The 17,372-nt window shown below is 43.4% G+C and overlaps 1 protein-coding gene across 16 annotated transcripts in view; it reads left to right on the forward strand.

Annotated features, from left to right (window-relative positions):
- The window catches only part of CCDC88A (coiled-coil domain containing 88A), a 374,196-nt gene that overhangs the window by 24,922 nt on the left and 331,902 nt on the right, over nt 1-17,372 (forward strand). For 11 of the 16 annotated variants that reach the window (XM_039529475.1, XM_039529472.1, XM_039529474.1 and 8 more), the window contains one exon: nt 2,597-2,680. The exons of the other annotated variants lie outside the window; for them this stretch is intronic. In XM_039529475.1, the coding sequence (XP_039385409.1) occupies nt 2,597-2,680 (84 nt within the window). The remainder of the gene's footprint in view (nt 1-2,596; nt 2,681-17,372) is intronic. 16 annotated transcript variants of the gene reach the window in all.

The following is a 17,372-nucleotide window of genomic DNA, read 5'->3' on the forward strand; positions in this document are numbered from 1 at the left end:
ATTTATAGTAAGTTTTCAAAAAACAGAGTGAGTGGTCTTGGCAGCTAATTTCTATCACTCGTAAATCGGTCAGTGTTTGAAAAAATCTGCTTGACATTTGTTAACTCCACAGACTGAACTAGCCAGGTTAAAGTATACTGATCCAGTCATATTCTCCTGTAATTTTAAGGAATGAAACTGTTGTATGCAGCTGCTGTAACTGTAACATTGTCAGTATTTTACCAATTTCATGTATATAATTTACTATTTTTTGTTGTTTTTCTTATACAAGCTCCAGAAGTTCACTCCACTTTTTTTTCCATATCAAAGATCATTGTATATCTTTTCCTATGCTATTTTCTGTGTCTGTTGTTTCCTTTTCCCCTCTCTCCTTTTCTGCCTTCCTCTTTACTTTCCCCACCAAAATTTCTCTCCTTTTTTTCATTAACACTTGCTAACCTACACACATGCTCCTTATTTGTTCCTTTCTCTTCCCTTTAGGAAAAAAGAGCATTAATTTAGACTGCATTGTTCATTGTCCTAGTCTCTCTGCACACTTAGAAGGAGCTGCTCCACAGGTGGTCAGCAGACATATCAATTTAACTTTTCCACTCTCCGTGGATGAGTGGGATTTTCAAGTGCTGAAAACAGTGGAACATGTATTAAAAGGGTAATGGAATCATGGTCAATAAGTAATACAGGTTTATGTAATAAAAATATTTCCAGACAAGCTTGACTTCTTTTATCATAGAATTAGAAAGTGAGTAGATGAGGGGGGAACATGTTAAGTTTACTAAAATATTTGGTAATGTCTCATGAATTCTTATTGGAAAATTAATTCAAATTGTCTTGAACAGGAATATTGTCATGTAGATTGAAAACAGCTGAAGAACTGTAAATCAAGAAAATTTACTGTTTTTAGTTGTGGTGTGTGTTGGGTCCTGCTTTATTTAACATCTTCATTAATGATCTGGAAATAGGTTACTGAGCATATTATGAAAGTGCTTATTGCAGCACCACAGTTAAAATTTGAGATGAGGTTTTTACTTTTAAAGCAGAGGTTCTCTCTTTCTTGTGTATTAATTATACAGCATATCATCCTCAGAATTGCAGGTTGAACTTTGAAGGAAACCAAACATATAAGGTATAGAAAAGCATAGTTGAGGCACCCAGACAACGTTAACTCTGCCTTGAAGTGATACCATGGGGGGTGGGGGGAACCCTAATATTTCTTTAAAAATCAGTTTAATCAAATGTGGTACCATAAACACTGAAATGCATTAGTTATAACTTTTATGGTTATTACATCGTAACACTGGAGTTGGGTTCTCTAACCTTTTACTTCATCAATCTCAGGCCCCAATCCAGAAGTATTATATGCATAAGTAGACCCCTTTACCTGAGTGAAGCTACATTGATGTGGTGAAGTGGTCCTCATTAAACATCACATTGCAGGTTCACGCCTAAGATTTTTTTAAAAAGTAGTTACAAATTTGCAGTTGGAATTGTGACACTGTCACTTTGATTAAACTTAGGGGTGATACTGTATTTGGACAGTTTGCAAATTTCCCAAAGAAAATTGAAAAATATTACAGTAATTCCTACGGAGGTTAGAAAAAATAATCAAATGATTTTCATTTAGATAAGTGTAAGCTGTTTTTCATAGAAACATAGAATATCAGGGTTGGAAGGGACCTCAGGAAGTCATCTAGACCAATCCCCTGCTCAAAGCAGGACCAATCTCCAGACAGATTTTTGCCCCAGATCCCTAAATGGCCCCCTCAAGGATTGAACTCACAACCCTGGGTTTAGCAGGCCAATGCTCAAGCCACAGAGCTATTATCCTCCTCCTCCCTATCACATATTCATGTGATATATTAATCTGAAATGTGGTCAATCAAGAAGAAACCTGGAAAGCAGTAATGCTGAAAGAAATATACCATCAAGGGTCTTTGAATTCTTTTGCATGCTGGTGACATCCCCCTCTGGTGTTGTCTGGACCGGTGATCTGCTAGGCCTCTCCAATCCTTGACTCCAGGAGGCAGCCTTAACCTGCTCTGTTGTGAGAACCCCCACTCCTGGGCTGTTCACGCACAGCTCTGGCATGTAAGCTGCTCCCAGCTACTTGCAAGCGAATGACTCTAGTCTTGCAGTGTCCAGTTATGTCCGCTGGACCCTGCAAGTTTATATGAGTTTGTCAGTTTAACAAAGAAATTAATATGTACCAGGCTTAGGCTTATTATCCCAAGGGGAACCTCTGACACACTGCTTCAGGTAGAATAAACAAACACATTTATTAACTATAAAGATAGATTTTAAGTGATTATAAGTCAAAGCATAACAAGTCAGAGTGTTTATCAAAAGAAAAAATATAAACACGCAGTCTAAACCCTCAACACTATTAGACTGAGCAGCAACTAGATTAAGCAGTTTTTCTCACCCCACTCGATATTGCAGTTCTTAATATACAGGCTTGTTCCTTAAACCGGGCCAATCTCCTGTGTTGGAGACTTGTCTTCTCAGTGTCTTGGTTGCTTGCAGGATAGGTGGGGACAGGAGAAGGGCCTGGTATGTGTCCACTCTGCCTGTTTTATATTCTCAGTCCTTGTGCTTGTAGAACACAAGTCCAGGCATGTCTGTGTGGGATTGCTGAGTCTCTTCAAGCAAGGTTGAGCAATTCCCCTGGCGGGGCCTCATGCAGGTGAGTCATTGCATTGTATCTCCCTTGCTGGACAGTGGCTGTTGATGGGCTATTTGACACTCGGCCCGGGCACTGGTTACTGTCCTTGCTGTTGCCTCTGGGGAGCTAATATATGTCTGATTCCTCAACTTGCAGCATGCTTTAGTGACCACCATACAACACAATTTTCATAACTTCATATGCATTAATGATACACATATATGGATAGAGAAATGACTTTCAGCAGATCATAACCTTTCCCCTGGTACCTTACAAGGCATGCTTTATATGTAAAATCACTATTATATGAAAATGAAGAATATGGGAGTTCCAATATGTTCCCCCAAGGTACAGAAAGTCACAGTTCTGGACCTCAATTCTGCAGGAAGGGCCTTCCTGGCTTCTGCAGCATTCCAGTGTGGCATACTGGAAATACTGCCAACGTTAGGTACATTAAAATTGGGAGATATTTATTGAATTAAATATTAAAAATGTTATGTCCTTGAGATGGATGAGGCAATTTGTCTCTCTCCTGGAACTGTTAATTCAGGCTACCTGTGTACTCAGGAAGACAGCACTTCAACAGTTTGTTTTGAAGTGTTTGATTTTTTTTTAAAGGAATGCTAAGGTTTTGGAACAAAATCCAGTATGTCAAGGAGAGGAGTCTGTAGTAATTGTGCAGCCCTGTACAGAATACGTGGTGAGTGTTGTGAAGGGAGGCACATAAGGCTGATATGGCAAATTGAACACTAGCTTACCTACTAACAACAGTTTACACACTAATCTAACTCTTTGCATCTTCAAAGCATTATACAAATATGATGAAGGTTGTAGTGAGCAGTACTGCCAACTTCAGAGGTTTAAAAATCATGTCAAACCCCAAAAAATCAAATGGTGCATATGTAGAAGCATTATGCCATGGAGCCAATAGTTTCTCTACAGTCATAGTGAGACGGTAGTTTGAATCTTATTCAAGGTTGGGCACCACATTACCAGGAAGATATTGACAAATTAGAGGCAGCTCAGAGAAGAGCAACAAGCATGAACTGGAGGTTGGAGGAAAGATTTAAAGAACTAAATTTGCTTCTTGAATGTGAGGCAAGTGTCCCTGTGGGTGCAGCACTTCAGGTGTTGATGCGTCCCTGCGCTGGAGAGTGGAGACTTTTGGTAGCAGTGCTTGGTTGGGCGTGTGTGCGCAGTAGTTGTCTTGCAGTGCCGTCAGTGCCTCGTCGAGTGCATGCATGACCCAGTGCTTTCAGTTTCTTCTCAACCGTCTTCGGCTGCAGACAGAACTCAGTGGCAGTGCTACCTTTTTGTTAAATCTAGAAATAAACAAGTTAGTAGTAATTAAATGTCTTGTTTATTTAGTTAGATACCCTTTTCCAAAAAAACCCCAACCAACTTTTTTATTGTTATTTCCCTCTTCCTTGTTGGGAAACTCTTAATGGTCATGATGCCTTGTTCTCCTGGCTTTAAAAGATGTGACTCCTTCCATGAGGTGATGCAAATCTTCGATGGCCACTCTGTGTGTCCGATGTTTGGGGGAGACACAGGGGCAGCTCCAGGCACCAGCATGCCAAGCGCGTGCCTGGGGCAGCAAGCCACAGGAGCCGCTCTGCCGGTCGCCGCGAGGGTGGCAGGCAGGTTGCCTTCGGCGGCATGCCTGCAGAGGGTCTGCTGGTCCCATGGTTTCGGCGGACCTCCCGCAGGAGTGCCGCCGAATCCGCGGGACCGGGGACCTCCCGCAGGCAAGCCGCCGAAGGCTTGGGGTGGCAAAATACCTAGAGGAGACACACATCCCTCAAAAATGTTCCCACTTCAGTAAACTGAAAGCCAGGATATGGTGCTACAGAGACCTTCACCTCAAATGATCCTAATGGAAAAGTCACTTCAGCCTACTGATACAGGACCAAAACCAATGTCAGCAGGTGGCTTCCTGGAGAAAACTTCTGCTAAAGAAAGAGCTCAGTCTTCCAAAGTTTCTAGGAAGTGAGCCGAGACCTCCCCTCACAGGAACACTCAGAAAAAGAGGAGGTCCTCAGCGAGGGTGTTGTCCTCGCTGCTGATCTTGTCTAGAGTTAATACCTTTTGAGGCTCTGGGCACCTCTGGCACCATCCCTTCGCAGACCTCTGCTGAGCCCCATTGCACCAATAAGGAGTCAAGGCACAGTGCCTCCCTCTCTATGGCACTGATCACCCCCATGTGTGATACAGTGCAGAGACCTGTACCATTGGCAATGCTGCCAGCACTGGCACCCACAGAGTCATCACCACCAACTGACGGACCGAGAATGGCACTGACCGTCCCAACAAAGGCTATACGCAAATTAGTCCATGGCACCAACCAAATCTACAACAACAGCACCATTGGCACAAAAACAGGCAGCTCCGCAACAGTGTCTGCAACACAGAGACATTGCAGTCTCTTCGATGCCACAATCACCCCTGCTTGGCACCATTGGATCTCCAGGCCAAATATTGGAGCAGATACCCACTTCACCTGCTCCTCCACACATCTCCAGTGAATGCAGAGGAGGATTTACATGGGAGCTGCTTTTTCTCCCAACATTCCTCTCCCACGGAACATAGACCTCCATGGGAAGCAATGAAAACTAAGACCTGTCAGAGTCGTGAGATGGAGCAATAGTATGAGCAACCCTGGATCTGTCCACCGATGCCCTTTACTAAGCAGTGGCTCCACTGGGACCCGTGTGGGGTGTATAGGGCTCACTACATGAGACCCCCAACTCCAACAAGGGGCGAAATCCGATTCCCTCCACCCCCCCCCCCCCCAAGCTGGGAGACATAGGAGGCACCGGAGTGGCATTTCACCAGCCCACAACTCATCCTCTTGCCCTGGTGAAGCAGTAATGCCACTGCCACAGTGAATGGCTTAAAACAATTCCAGGAAGTCTTTAAAAGAGTAGCTGCCAGCCAACACATCCCACTGAATGAGATGCAAGAAAATCACCACAAGCTGCTGCAAATCCTACATGCATCGACATCATTTAATATAGCACTACCCATAAATTATGCAATAATGGAACCGGTGGAGAACATTTGACAGATGCATGTGACAATACCACATATCACCAAAGGAGTAGACAGAAAATACTTTGTCCAAGCTAAAGGGATGCACTTCCTTTTTTAACACCCGTAACCTAATTCCCTAGTTGTGGAAGCCGCCAACCACCATGGCAAACAAACCCAATATTGGTCCACTCTCCAGGACAAAGAACATAAACATTTAGACCTTTTTGGCCAAAAAGTATACTAGTCAGCTGCACTACAATTCCGGGTTGCAAATTACTCAGCCCTCCTAGCTAAATACAACTTTGACAATCATGGTAAGCTGCAAGAATTTGAGGAGTTACTGGAAGAAAAACGACCACAGTTCAAAGCCATAGTGACAGAGGGGCAACTAATCGCCCGAACAGCAGTACGGACCTCTATGGATGTAGCTGATACAGCTGTGAGAACAACGGCCATGGTAATAGTAATGTGCATAGCCTTGTGGTTGCAGTTGTCTGGTATTCCGAAAGAGCTCCAACTCAAGGTTGAGGATCTCCCCTTCAATAGGGAGAAACTCTTTTCCACAAAAATGGAAGATGTCCTTCACTCAATGAAGGACTCAGGGGCCACTTTGCACACTTTAGGTATATACACGCCACCTATCAGAAGGCATCAGTACCAACTGTGCTAAAAGGGCAGGGGTACCTCATTCCACTGCCTACAATGACAATTCGAACCTAACAGGAACAAAGAACGCCTGCGAAGATGCAGGACCCCTCAAAATCAGTCCTTGTCTTCGCAACCAACCACCACCAAACAGTTTTGAAGTTTTGGTTGAGGGCCTGAATGACCTCCCCTGGAATACGGCACCATCAGCAACTTCCAGCCACCTTTTTGGCCACCACCTGTGCCCATTCTAAGATCCCTGGACAGCAATAACAATGGACTGATGGGTACTGGAGATCATAAGATCAGGCTACACCATTCCCTTTCTCTCCCACCCTTCTACCATACCCCTTTCCCTGTCCCTCTTCAGGGACCCTTCTCACTAACACTTCTTACAACAAGAACTGAACTATCTTCTACAATTGGGTGCCGTGGAGCAAGTTCCTATTCAATACAGAGGGAAGGGTTTTTACTTCCATTATTTTTTCACCAAAACGAAAAGTGGTGGATGGAGACCCATCTTGCACCTTTGGAAGCTCAACAAATTTGTGAGAAACCACAGATTCAGAATGGTCACACTGGCCACAATTATCCAACATTAGACAGCGGGACTGGTTTTCAGCCCTCGACCTCCAAGATGCTTATTTTCATATTACCATATACTCTGTGCACAGATGATTTCTATGGTTCACTGTGGGGACCAGTCATTATCAGTACAGAGTACTACTCTTTGGCCTCTCCACTGCCCCACAAGTTTTTTCTAAAACCCTCACAGTAGTGGCAGCCCACTTGCGAAAACAGGGGGTAATGATCTTCCTGTACCTAGACAACTATCTACTGAAAGGTATGACTCAGGAAGAAATGACAAACGTGGTGCAGAACACCACTGCTTTGTTCCAGACCCTAGGGTTGCATATAAAAGTATAAAAATCAACCCTGATCCCAGTGCAACAACTGGAATTCACTGGGGCCTACCTTGATTCCACACAGGCCAGAGCATCGTTACCCAGACACAGATTCATAACACTAAACAGTCTCATTTCAACAGTCACCAGCAACCCTCAAACATCTGCCAGTACCTGCTTACAACTATTAGGTCACATGGCGACCACAACATTTGTGGTAACACACATAAGACTGCATATGTGTTACCTACAGTGTTGGCTGAGCTCAGTATACAGCCCATCAAACACAGTCTAAATGAAAGAGTAGCGGTACCATCAAAGATTGTATCCCTAAAGTGGTGGACAAAACCAGAAAATGTCTGCACAGAGATCCCTTTCCCACAGGATCTGCCATCACTAATAATTACGAAGGATGTGTCATTGGTAGGCTGGGGCGCTCACTTGGACCAGCATATGGTACAAGGTAGGTGGTCAGTGATGGAAACCCAACTTCACATCAGTCTCCTAGAGCTCCAGATGGCATACAGTTTGTGTGCAGACACTTCCTTCCCATCATACGGAATGAGTCAGTCTGGATACTGACTGAAAAGATAGCATGCTTGTTCTATATCAGTCGCCAAGGAGGAGCTTGCTCCCATTCACTATGCACTGAAGCCATGAAACTATGGAATTGGTGCATACACCACAACATAATCATCTCAGCATCTTAACTCCTGGGTTGCCAAAACACAGTGGCGGATGCACAAAGAAGACATTTCTCCCAGGAACACGAATAGAAAATACACAACTGTGTCCTCCAATCGATATTCCAGAAATGGGGCTTCCATCTGTAGACTTGTTTCAGCAACGAACCACAAGTGCCCAGTTCTCTGCTCGAGGATGGGACTAGCACCCCAGTCAATAGGGGATGCCTTCCTCATCAAATGGGACTCAGCACTCCATGTACGTATTCCCATCGATACCTTTTATACCGCGAGTCATTTGGAAGATATGGACCGACAGGGCCCATGTCATATTGATTGTTCCAACATGGCCCAGACAGACCAGGTTCCCTTACTGAGCTTGGCAGTGTGCGCTCCATGAACTCTTCCATTGTGGGCGGATCTCCTGTCATAGAACAAAGGCCGGACTCTCCCCCTAAAACCAGAGAAACTTCACCTCAGAGCATGGCTCCTACATGGTTGCAATACGACAGATTAGCCTGCACGGAAAGAGTAAAATGTGTTATTAAATAGTAGGAGATCCACCATTCACACTACTTTGCTCCAGAAATGGAAAAGATTCTCTCTATGGTGCCAACAAAAACACTTAACTGCAGACACAGCGCCTCTCCCAATCGTACTATACTACATATTGGAACTGAAAGAATCAGGTTTATCCTTAAGCTCAATCAGAGTATACCTAGCGGCTATCGCAGCATTTCACCATAAGTTGGATGGAACTTCAGTCTTTGTACACTCAATCATTAAACGCTTCCTCAGTGGTATACAGAACATTTACCTGGAAGTCTGACAACCTATACCCCCATGGGAATTGAACCTTGTACTTAAATGCCTCACCAGGGCCCCTTTTGAATCTTTAGTTACCTGCTCACTTCATCTGTCTATGAAAGTCATGTTTTTAGTCGCGATCATTTCAGCCAGATGAGTCAGCGAGATCGGGGCACTGATGGCTGAGCCCCCTTACACAGTGTTTGCTAAAGACAAGGTCACGTTGTGATCACACCCACATTTTTTGCCTAAAATACTGACATCCTTTCATATAAACCAACCCATATACCTTCTCACATTTTAAGGCCACCCTACATATGCTCGATGTCAGGCGAGCCATAGTGTTTTACTTAGAACCAAACCCTTCTGGAAATCTCCAAGATTGTTTATTTCCACAACAGAATGCTCCAGAGGATGCACAATATCAACCCAGAGCCTATCTAAATGGATCTCTATGTGTGTCCAACTTTGCTATCGACAGCGTCACAAGAAACTCCCACAAGGGATCTGATCCCACTCCACACATTCCATAGCTATGTCTATTGCCTTCCTGAATAACATTCCTCTGATAGAAATATGCAGGGCTGCCACCTGAGCCTCTGAGCATATCTTTGCAAAACACTATGACATCATTCAGTGTTCTATGTCAGACACTATATTAGGCCTTATTGTGCTCTCTACAACAACAAATGTGAATCCAAAGCTCCTTCCATCTGCAGTGGGGCATTGCTCTACATTCACCTGAAGTGGAACACCCATCTGAAGAAGAAGTTCTTCGAGTGATTGTTCGCATTGATTCTGATCAGGTGTGTACGTGCTATGTGTGCGGTTGTGGGAAACTTTTTCCTTTAGCAGCTCCCGTTGGTTCGGCCAGGGAGTCCCCTGGAGTGGCACCCTCATGGCGCTCAATATATGACCCTGCTCACCCGACCTCCCTTCAGTTCATTCTTACTGTCCGTGGCGGGGTTGGAACTGTGTTTTGCTTGCTTGCAAGTGTTCCCTTAGCTATTACTTAGTTCTACAGAGTTTTTTGTTTTGTAGTTAGTTTATTGTTCAATAGTTAGGATAGTCTTGGTGCGTGGGTTGTTCGCCTCTCATCCCACCTTGGGCTATGGGGCATGCCTCAAGCCTAAGGATTTAAGTTTTGCGGTGTATGCAAGAAGTCTATGCCCAATAGCGACCCTCAGATAATATGGGAGACCCAGGCTCAATTATCCCTCTGCCTGAAGAGGAGGAAAGAATTTGAACAGGAGTCTCCCTCACCTCTCAGGAGAGGGCTCTAACAACAGGGCTGCGAGATAGTTGGATGTGGGTCTCTCTCACTCTCTCCTGTTGAAGCTGTTCCATTATGTATAAATAATTATTCATTGGAGCAGGGAGATTGGACCCTGGATCTCCCACCTCCCAGGTGGCTACCCTAATCAATGGACTATAGAGTCATTCTCAGTCTCTGTGGCCCAATGACTCTCTAAGAATTTATCCATAGTGAAACAGTTTCAACAGGAGATAGCAAGACCCACATCAAAAGAATATCTGTTAGCCCAGTGGTTAGAGCATTCTACTGAGAGGTGTAAAAGACCCCTGTTCAAATCCTTTTACCCCCTCAGGCAGAAGTGGAAATTGAACCTGGGTCTCCCACATCCTGGATGAGTGTTCTAACCACTGGCTAAAAGCTATAAGATGGGCACCATCTCAGTCCGTTCTGTGTGGAGTGTGACAGGTATCTAACTCATTCTCATCAGAAATGACTTAGGTGCTTAAACTGCTAGGGCTGGTCTACGCTATGGGGGGAAATCGATCTAAGATACGCAACTTCATCTACGTGAATAACGTAGCTGAAGTCGAAGTATCTTAGATCGAATTACCTACCGTCCTCATGGCACGGGATCGATGTCCGCGGCTCCCCATGTCGACTCCGCTACCGCCGTTCAGGTTGGTGGAGTTCCGGAGTCGACAGGAGCTCATTCGGGGATCGATATATCGCGTCTAGATGAGACGCGATATATCGATCCCCGAGAAATCGATTGCTACCCGCCGATACGGCGGGTAGTGAAGACGTACCCCTAGACTCCAAGAGAGGTGTTCCCGTCTGTTGATTGCTAGCAGAGCTAGGTGCTTCCAGAAGCTGGGAATGGGTGACGAGGGATAGATCGCTTGATGATTACCTGTTCTGTTCTTCCCTCTGAGGCACCTGGCATTGGCCACTGTCAGAAGGCAGGATACTGGGCTAGATGGACCATTGGTCTGACACAGTTTGGCCGTTCTTATGTTATGTGCGGCCTGGACTTAAGTGCCTCACTCTATGATAAATCTTTCTTGTCAGCATCTCCCATTAGGCAGTGAGTCGTCTGAACTAGCCAAAGTCCTGGCTTTTGTGGATCCCATTCTTAGGTACCTATTTCACCATTCATTGTATAGCAGTGGTAGGCAACCTGCGGCCCATCAGGGTAATCTGATTGCGGGCTGCGAGACAGACGTGCTGGCCGCTGCTTCCCACAGCTTCCATTGGCCGGGAATGGCAAACCGTGGCCACTGGGAGCTGTGGGGGGCCGTGCCTGCAGAGGGTCAACGTCAGCAAAATGTCTCGCGGCCCGCAATCAGATTACCCTGATGGGCCACATGTGGCCCATTGGCCGCAGGTTGCCCACCACTGTTGTATAGGGAGATTAGGCACCTAAACCAGATGTTGTGGTTCTCTGTATTGTTTCAGTGATTTTCTAGGTGCCAAAAAGTTAGGCATTGCAATGCCTAAGTCCCCTTGGGTCTTGGATCGTTACATGATTGCATAATTGATCATGCTTTCCAAGGCACTAAAGTGCACAAGCTTGAGGTTACCTGGCTTTTATGGAGACTTATTGTATATTTCTTTATTGTATTTTTCACTATTCTAGGAAGGGGATCTAGTTTCCTGCTGCCAGTGAAGATGTTCATAAATTGTTCATGGTCTATGCCAATGAAACATTAAGGATTTGCAGACTTTACCTGTATAAGATCTTCTAAGTCAGGCACTCACAAACACAGTTTTTGATGGCCTTAGAGTGTGGCCACCAACTCTTGCCGCTTTGACACTTTTTCCTAAAATACTTAATTATTAATTAACGTTTTGAAATAAATATATATGCACATATACACGTCCAAATCTAAGTAATTTATTTATGTAGGGTTTTTTTTTTTTTGGCAGAGTCAAGAATAAAAATGTACAGTTGTCTCTATTCTTTACTGGACCTAAACAAAATAGAAGCACAAATAAGGTGCTTTGCACATTCTTCTCTTTGTTGTTGTTTCTTTTGCTTTGTTGGTGGCTTTTTTTAATACTTGCTAGCTAGTTAGGCTGCTGCTGTGAAAAGTGATTCTTGTATGTTAATATGACTTTTTCATAGCCTCCCAGCTAGCTACTAAGTCTGTTGTGAAAAGTGATATTAACAATCACACAAATATAATTTTTCACAGTAGACTTGCTCAGCCCTGGCACGCCTGGGGACAAATTAAGCCCTGCATGGCAAGGTGGATAAGCAGGCAATGGGGGCCAGGGGCAATGGGGGGAATGGATAGGGGTTGGGGGATGCAGCGTGGGTCAGAGTGAGGCGTTGAGGGAGGCACTTGCCGATGCATGGCCAAGGGTGGGGGCCAGGGCCCGAGCCTGAAGCCCCGTGGCCAGATCTTGGGGCCCAAGCCCAAAGCCCCACAGCCAGGGGATGGAGCCTGCTTTTGGCATGGCTCCATCCCCTGTTAGGGCTGGAGAAAACATCGGGGGTTGGGTGGGGTGAGCCTGGGGTTGGAGCCGAAGCCTGCCATCACATTGCTGAAGCCCGGGAGCAGAAGAGGCGGGGGTGGGTCAGGGATGATGGGGAGGGGTGGTGAGCCCGCTGCTACACCGCTAGGGGATGGAGCCCGAAGTCCCAGGCCCAGGGGACAGGGTCTGGAGACAGAGCCCGAAGCCTTGCAGTCACAGAGCCCGCTGGCATGTGGCCAGAGCCTGAAGCCCCACAGCTGGAGACTGCCACCCACCACCCCAGGGCTAAAGCCTGACCTTACCACCTCCAGGAAGGTGAGGAACTCACTGGCTGCCTGCTCCTCCAGGGTTTGTGTCTCCAGAGGGGGACAGGGCCCAACCCGTGCTGGTGGCCCTGTGGGAGGGACTACTGCTTTGTGTCCCTCCCCCTTGCCCCCAATCACTGCCCAGGAGGCTGTGACCACAAGAAAAGCCCCTGGTGGCTGTATGCGGCCATGGTGGCCGCATTTGGGAAACTGTTCCAAGTAATTTGTATGGGTACAAGTTGGCAAAGAAGTGTCGTTGAATCCACCTCCAAATAAGCCCCATTTTGCAGGCTCGGATCATTAATATTTAGTGCAGATAAGGACTGGCCAAACAGTTGATTGGTAATGAAAGAGTAGAAGTTATTATACCATAGTTCCTTATACAGAGGTGCTTCCAGTAACTCATTTTAATGCTTCAACAATGCTTCATTTTCTATACTGTTACTTGAGGTGCTTAAGCACTTGCAGAATAAAGTAGGGAAGGAGATGATTGGTATTGCTGTACTCCAGTGAAGGCACCTGTCTTACTGTGAATGTTACAATAAATTGGAGGGTGTATTACTTTACTTGCTTAGTTTGTAAACCGTTTTTAGTATTTTTTGTCATTTATAAACAGTAGAAATATTGAAGCAGTATGCGAAATCTATCCTTTTATATCAGAAGTTTTAAAAGATAATGCACAGACAATAGTCTCTTTAGTGGCTTTTGACTTAATATATTTAGCCAACAGCATTTCTCTGTAAAAGTAAATGTTGAGATATTTAATTCTAAAATTCAAATACAGGAACAACCAGTTTTTTGCTTTGAAGAGCTTAGAAAACTTGTGCAGATTGTTTATATCTTAATTTTGTTTGAATTTATTTGTTACAATAAATTGAATGTAGAAACCAGTGTTTGTAATCATGTCTTTAAAATTAGGGTGCAATGCAGTACAGGATTTAGTCATAAAGCACCATCAAATAACAGATGGCAAGAGAGGACACAACTGGTTTGTAGTCTGTTTAGACTTAAGTATGAAGCCATTAAGCTATCAGATTCCTATTTCTGATAGATTTTGGTCAGTGAATAAGTAAAGATATATAATCCCTGATTAAATGAGGTCTCAAACTGTAGTTCATTGTACTGATAGAATTTTAAAATAACTGAGTTCACCCCATTTTGTATGGTTTTTAAACTAACGTATTACAGTTGTAGATGCTCTTGTCTGTACTTCTCAGTTGAAATTAATGTAACTTGTCATAAGTAGGTTGATCCTAAATGTAAAATTGCTCAAGGCTATCGTTTACTACTGTGGTGCCTATTGACTTCTACACAGATTTGCCCTATTTTGCTAGGCTATTTGCCAGTGAAGCATTTTAATATTCCATTTTATAAAAGGAGCTATTCAGAGTTGTAGTGTGACTAGTGAGGTTGCCTCTAGCATCTTTTGTTTATTCATGCAGAATTTTTTTTTAATAATTCATCATCTATTGTTGACAAACCAAAATTGGTTTTTAGAACTGAAAAATGTATTTTTTCAGAAGTTATTTCTCTGCATCTTCGGTTTTGAGAAAGGTATTTATTTCTAATTTTCTGTAATGTAGTAGTTAGATATTATAGTGACTTCAGACCAAATACATTCTAGTAAGTAGAATTTTCTATTTTGAGTAGAAACGTAAAATTGTTAAAATTCAGATTTATCTACCATACACACACTGTTTGAAAGGAAATAAGTAAAAAATTAGCTACAATTAAAAGAAAACAGTAAATATCCCAGCATAAACAAACATTCAAAGAACATTTTACGTTTTCCAAATCTTTTGTATTGGAACTGTTATAAAATCAAGCTCATAAACATGTCAAATAAATGTTTATCTTTTTGTATAGAAACCTATTTCTTTACAGTTTCAAAAGTACTTTGTTGCACTTTTTCCTGATTTAGCTATTTAAAACTTAATTTATAATTTATAAATTATAAAAGATTTTCATGTTTGCTTATTGTCATTAAACATGTACAACTATGCCTATTCCAGGTTCTAGACACCCTGGCAAACTGTTAAACATGAAGTCATAACAGTAAGGGAAAACAAAACCAGCATGAAGTTTCAAAGCTTAACTCTTCTGCAAAAAAAAACTCAACACCCCCAATCCCAGAAACACCCAAAATTCCATATCCTAGAAATCTCAGTCCTTCCCAACTGTCTAAAAAGATAGACCTTGTGGAGTGCCTGAAGTTCTCCAGATTCATGCAATTTCAGATCCGTGTGTGTGTATCGGGGGAGGGGGGGGGAGGGAGGGGAGTGAGTTTTGAAGTCAGAAGGCTCTCATTGAATATGTCCTGCCAGCAGCTCCTTTTCATAAACTAGGGACGTTCAAGCTCTAGCATCTCCAGTGATTACCATTGTGGCACCATCATGTCGGGAGGTAGGTGGTCTCTGTCTCTAGCAGATTTCAAGGTATTTAATAAGGTTTTATAGTTCAAACCCAACAGTTTAAACACCATCTAGAGTTCAGAAGGCAGCCAATGCAGATTTTGAGGCACTGGTGTCATGTACTCACAAAAAGATTCTTCATTTACTAAATTATGTACCTCTTATTCTTGAGGTACATAAGAATGGCTGTACTGGGTCAGACCAAAGGTCCATCCAGCCCAGTATCATGTCTGCTGATGGGTGGCCCAGAAGGTAATGATCAAGTGATCTCTCTCCTGCCATCCATCTCCACCCTCTGACAAACAGAAGCTAGGGACATCATTCCTTTTCCATCCTGGCTAATTTAGTTGGGGATTGCTCCTACTTTGAGTAGGGGGTTGGACTAGATGACCTCCTGAGGTCCCTTCCAACCCTGATATTCTATGATTCTATGATAATAGCCATTAATGGACTTAACCTCCACAAATTTATCTAGTTCTCTTTTAAATCCTGTTATAGTCCTAGCCTTCACAACCTCCTCAGGCAAGGAGTTCCACAAGTTGATTGTGTGCTGTGTGAAGAAGAACTTCCTTTTATTTGTTTTAAACCTGCTGCCCATTAATTTCATTTGGTGGCCGCTAGTTCTTATATATGGGAACAAGTAAATAACACTTCCTTATTCACTTTCTCCACATCACTCATGATTTTATATACTTCTATCATATCCCCCCTTAGTCTCCTCTTTTCCAAGCTGAAAAGTCCAAGCCTCCTTAATCTCTCCTCACACTAATCATTTTAGTTGCCCTTCTCTGAACCTTTTCTAATGCCAGTATATCTTTTTTGAGATGAGGAGACCACATCTGTACGCAGTATTCAAGATGTGAGCGTACCCTCGATTTATATAAGGGCAATAAAGTATTCTCGGTCCTATTCTCTATCCCTTTTTAATGATTTCTAACATCTTATTTACTTTTTTGACTGCTGCTGCACACTGCGTGGACGTCTTCAGAGAACTATCCATGATGACTCCAAGATCTCTCTCCTGATTAGTTGTAGCTAAATTAGTCCCCATCATATTGTATGTATAGTTAGGATTTTTTTTCCCAATGTAAATTTCTTTACATTCTTCCATATTAAATTTCATTTGCCATTTTGTTGCCCAGTCACTTAGTTTTGTGAGATCTTTTTGAAGTTCTTCACAGTCTGCTTTGGTCTTAACTATTTTGAGCAGTTTAGTATCATCTACAAACTTTGCCACCTCACTTTTTACCCCTTTCTCCAGATCATTTATGAATAAGTTGAATAGGATTGGTCCTAGGACTGACCCTTGTGGAACACCCAAGTTACCCCTTTCCATTCTGAAAATTTACCTTTTATTCCTACCCTTTGTTCCCTGTCTTTTAACCAGTTCTCAATCCATGAAAGGACCTTCCCTCTTATCCCATGACAACTTAATTTACTTAAGAGCTTTTGGTGAGGGACCTTATCAAAGGCTTTCTGGAAATCTAAGTAAACTATGTCCACTGGATCCCTCTTGTCCACATGTTTGTTGTCCCCTTCAAAGAACGCTAATAGATTAGTAAGACATGATTTCCCTTTACAGAAACCATGTTGACTTTTGCCCAACAATTTATGTTCTTCTGTGTGTCTGACAATTATAGTCTTTACTATTGTTTCAACTAATTTGCCCAGTACTGACGTTAGACTTACCAGTCTGTATTTGCCGGGATCGCCTCTAGAGCCCTTTTTAAATATTGGTGTTGCATTAGCTATCTTCCAATCATTGGGTACAGAAGCTGATTTAAAGGACAGGTTACATAAACATAGACTACAGCGATATGTTCCACACCAGAGGTAAACTGCTATCCCCACTGAAGTTAAGGAGGGTAGGATTTCATCCCATGAAAGACTTCTCAAACTTCTGTCCAGATGCAGATTGTAAAAAGCATTCATTCAAAGCCACTGGATGTCTAACCAGACCCCAAGTGATGAACAGATATCCTCTATCAAAGGAAGCAATATCATGTTTGCTATATCCTACAGTTCTTCTTTGAGTGATTGCCTATACTGATTCCAATTAGGCGTGTGCGCGCCATGTGCACAGTCGTTGGAAAGTTTTTCCTCTAAGAGCACCCGTCAGGTCGTCTGTGGAGCTCCCTGCAGTGGCGCCTTTATGGTGCTCAGTATATGACCCTGCCAACCTGGCTCCTCC

The sequence above is a fragment of the Mauremys reevesii genome, linkage group 3 (assembly GCF_016161935.1).
Source record: "Mauremys reevesii isolate NIE-2019 linkage group 3, ASM1616193v1, whole genome shotgun sequence".
Classification (NCBI taxonomy): domain Eukaryota; kingdom Metazoa; phylum Chordata; order Testudines; family Geoemydidae; genus Mauremys; species Mauremys reevesii.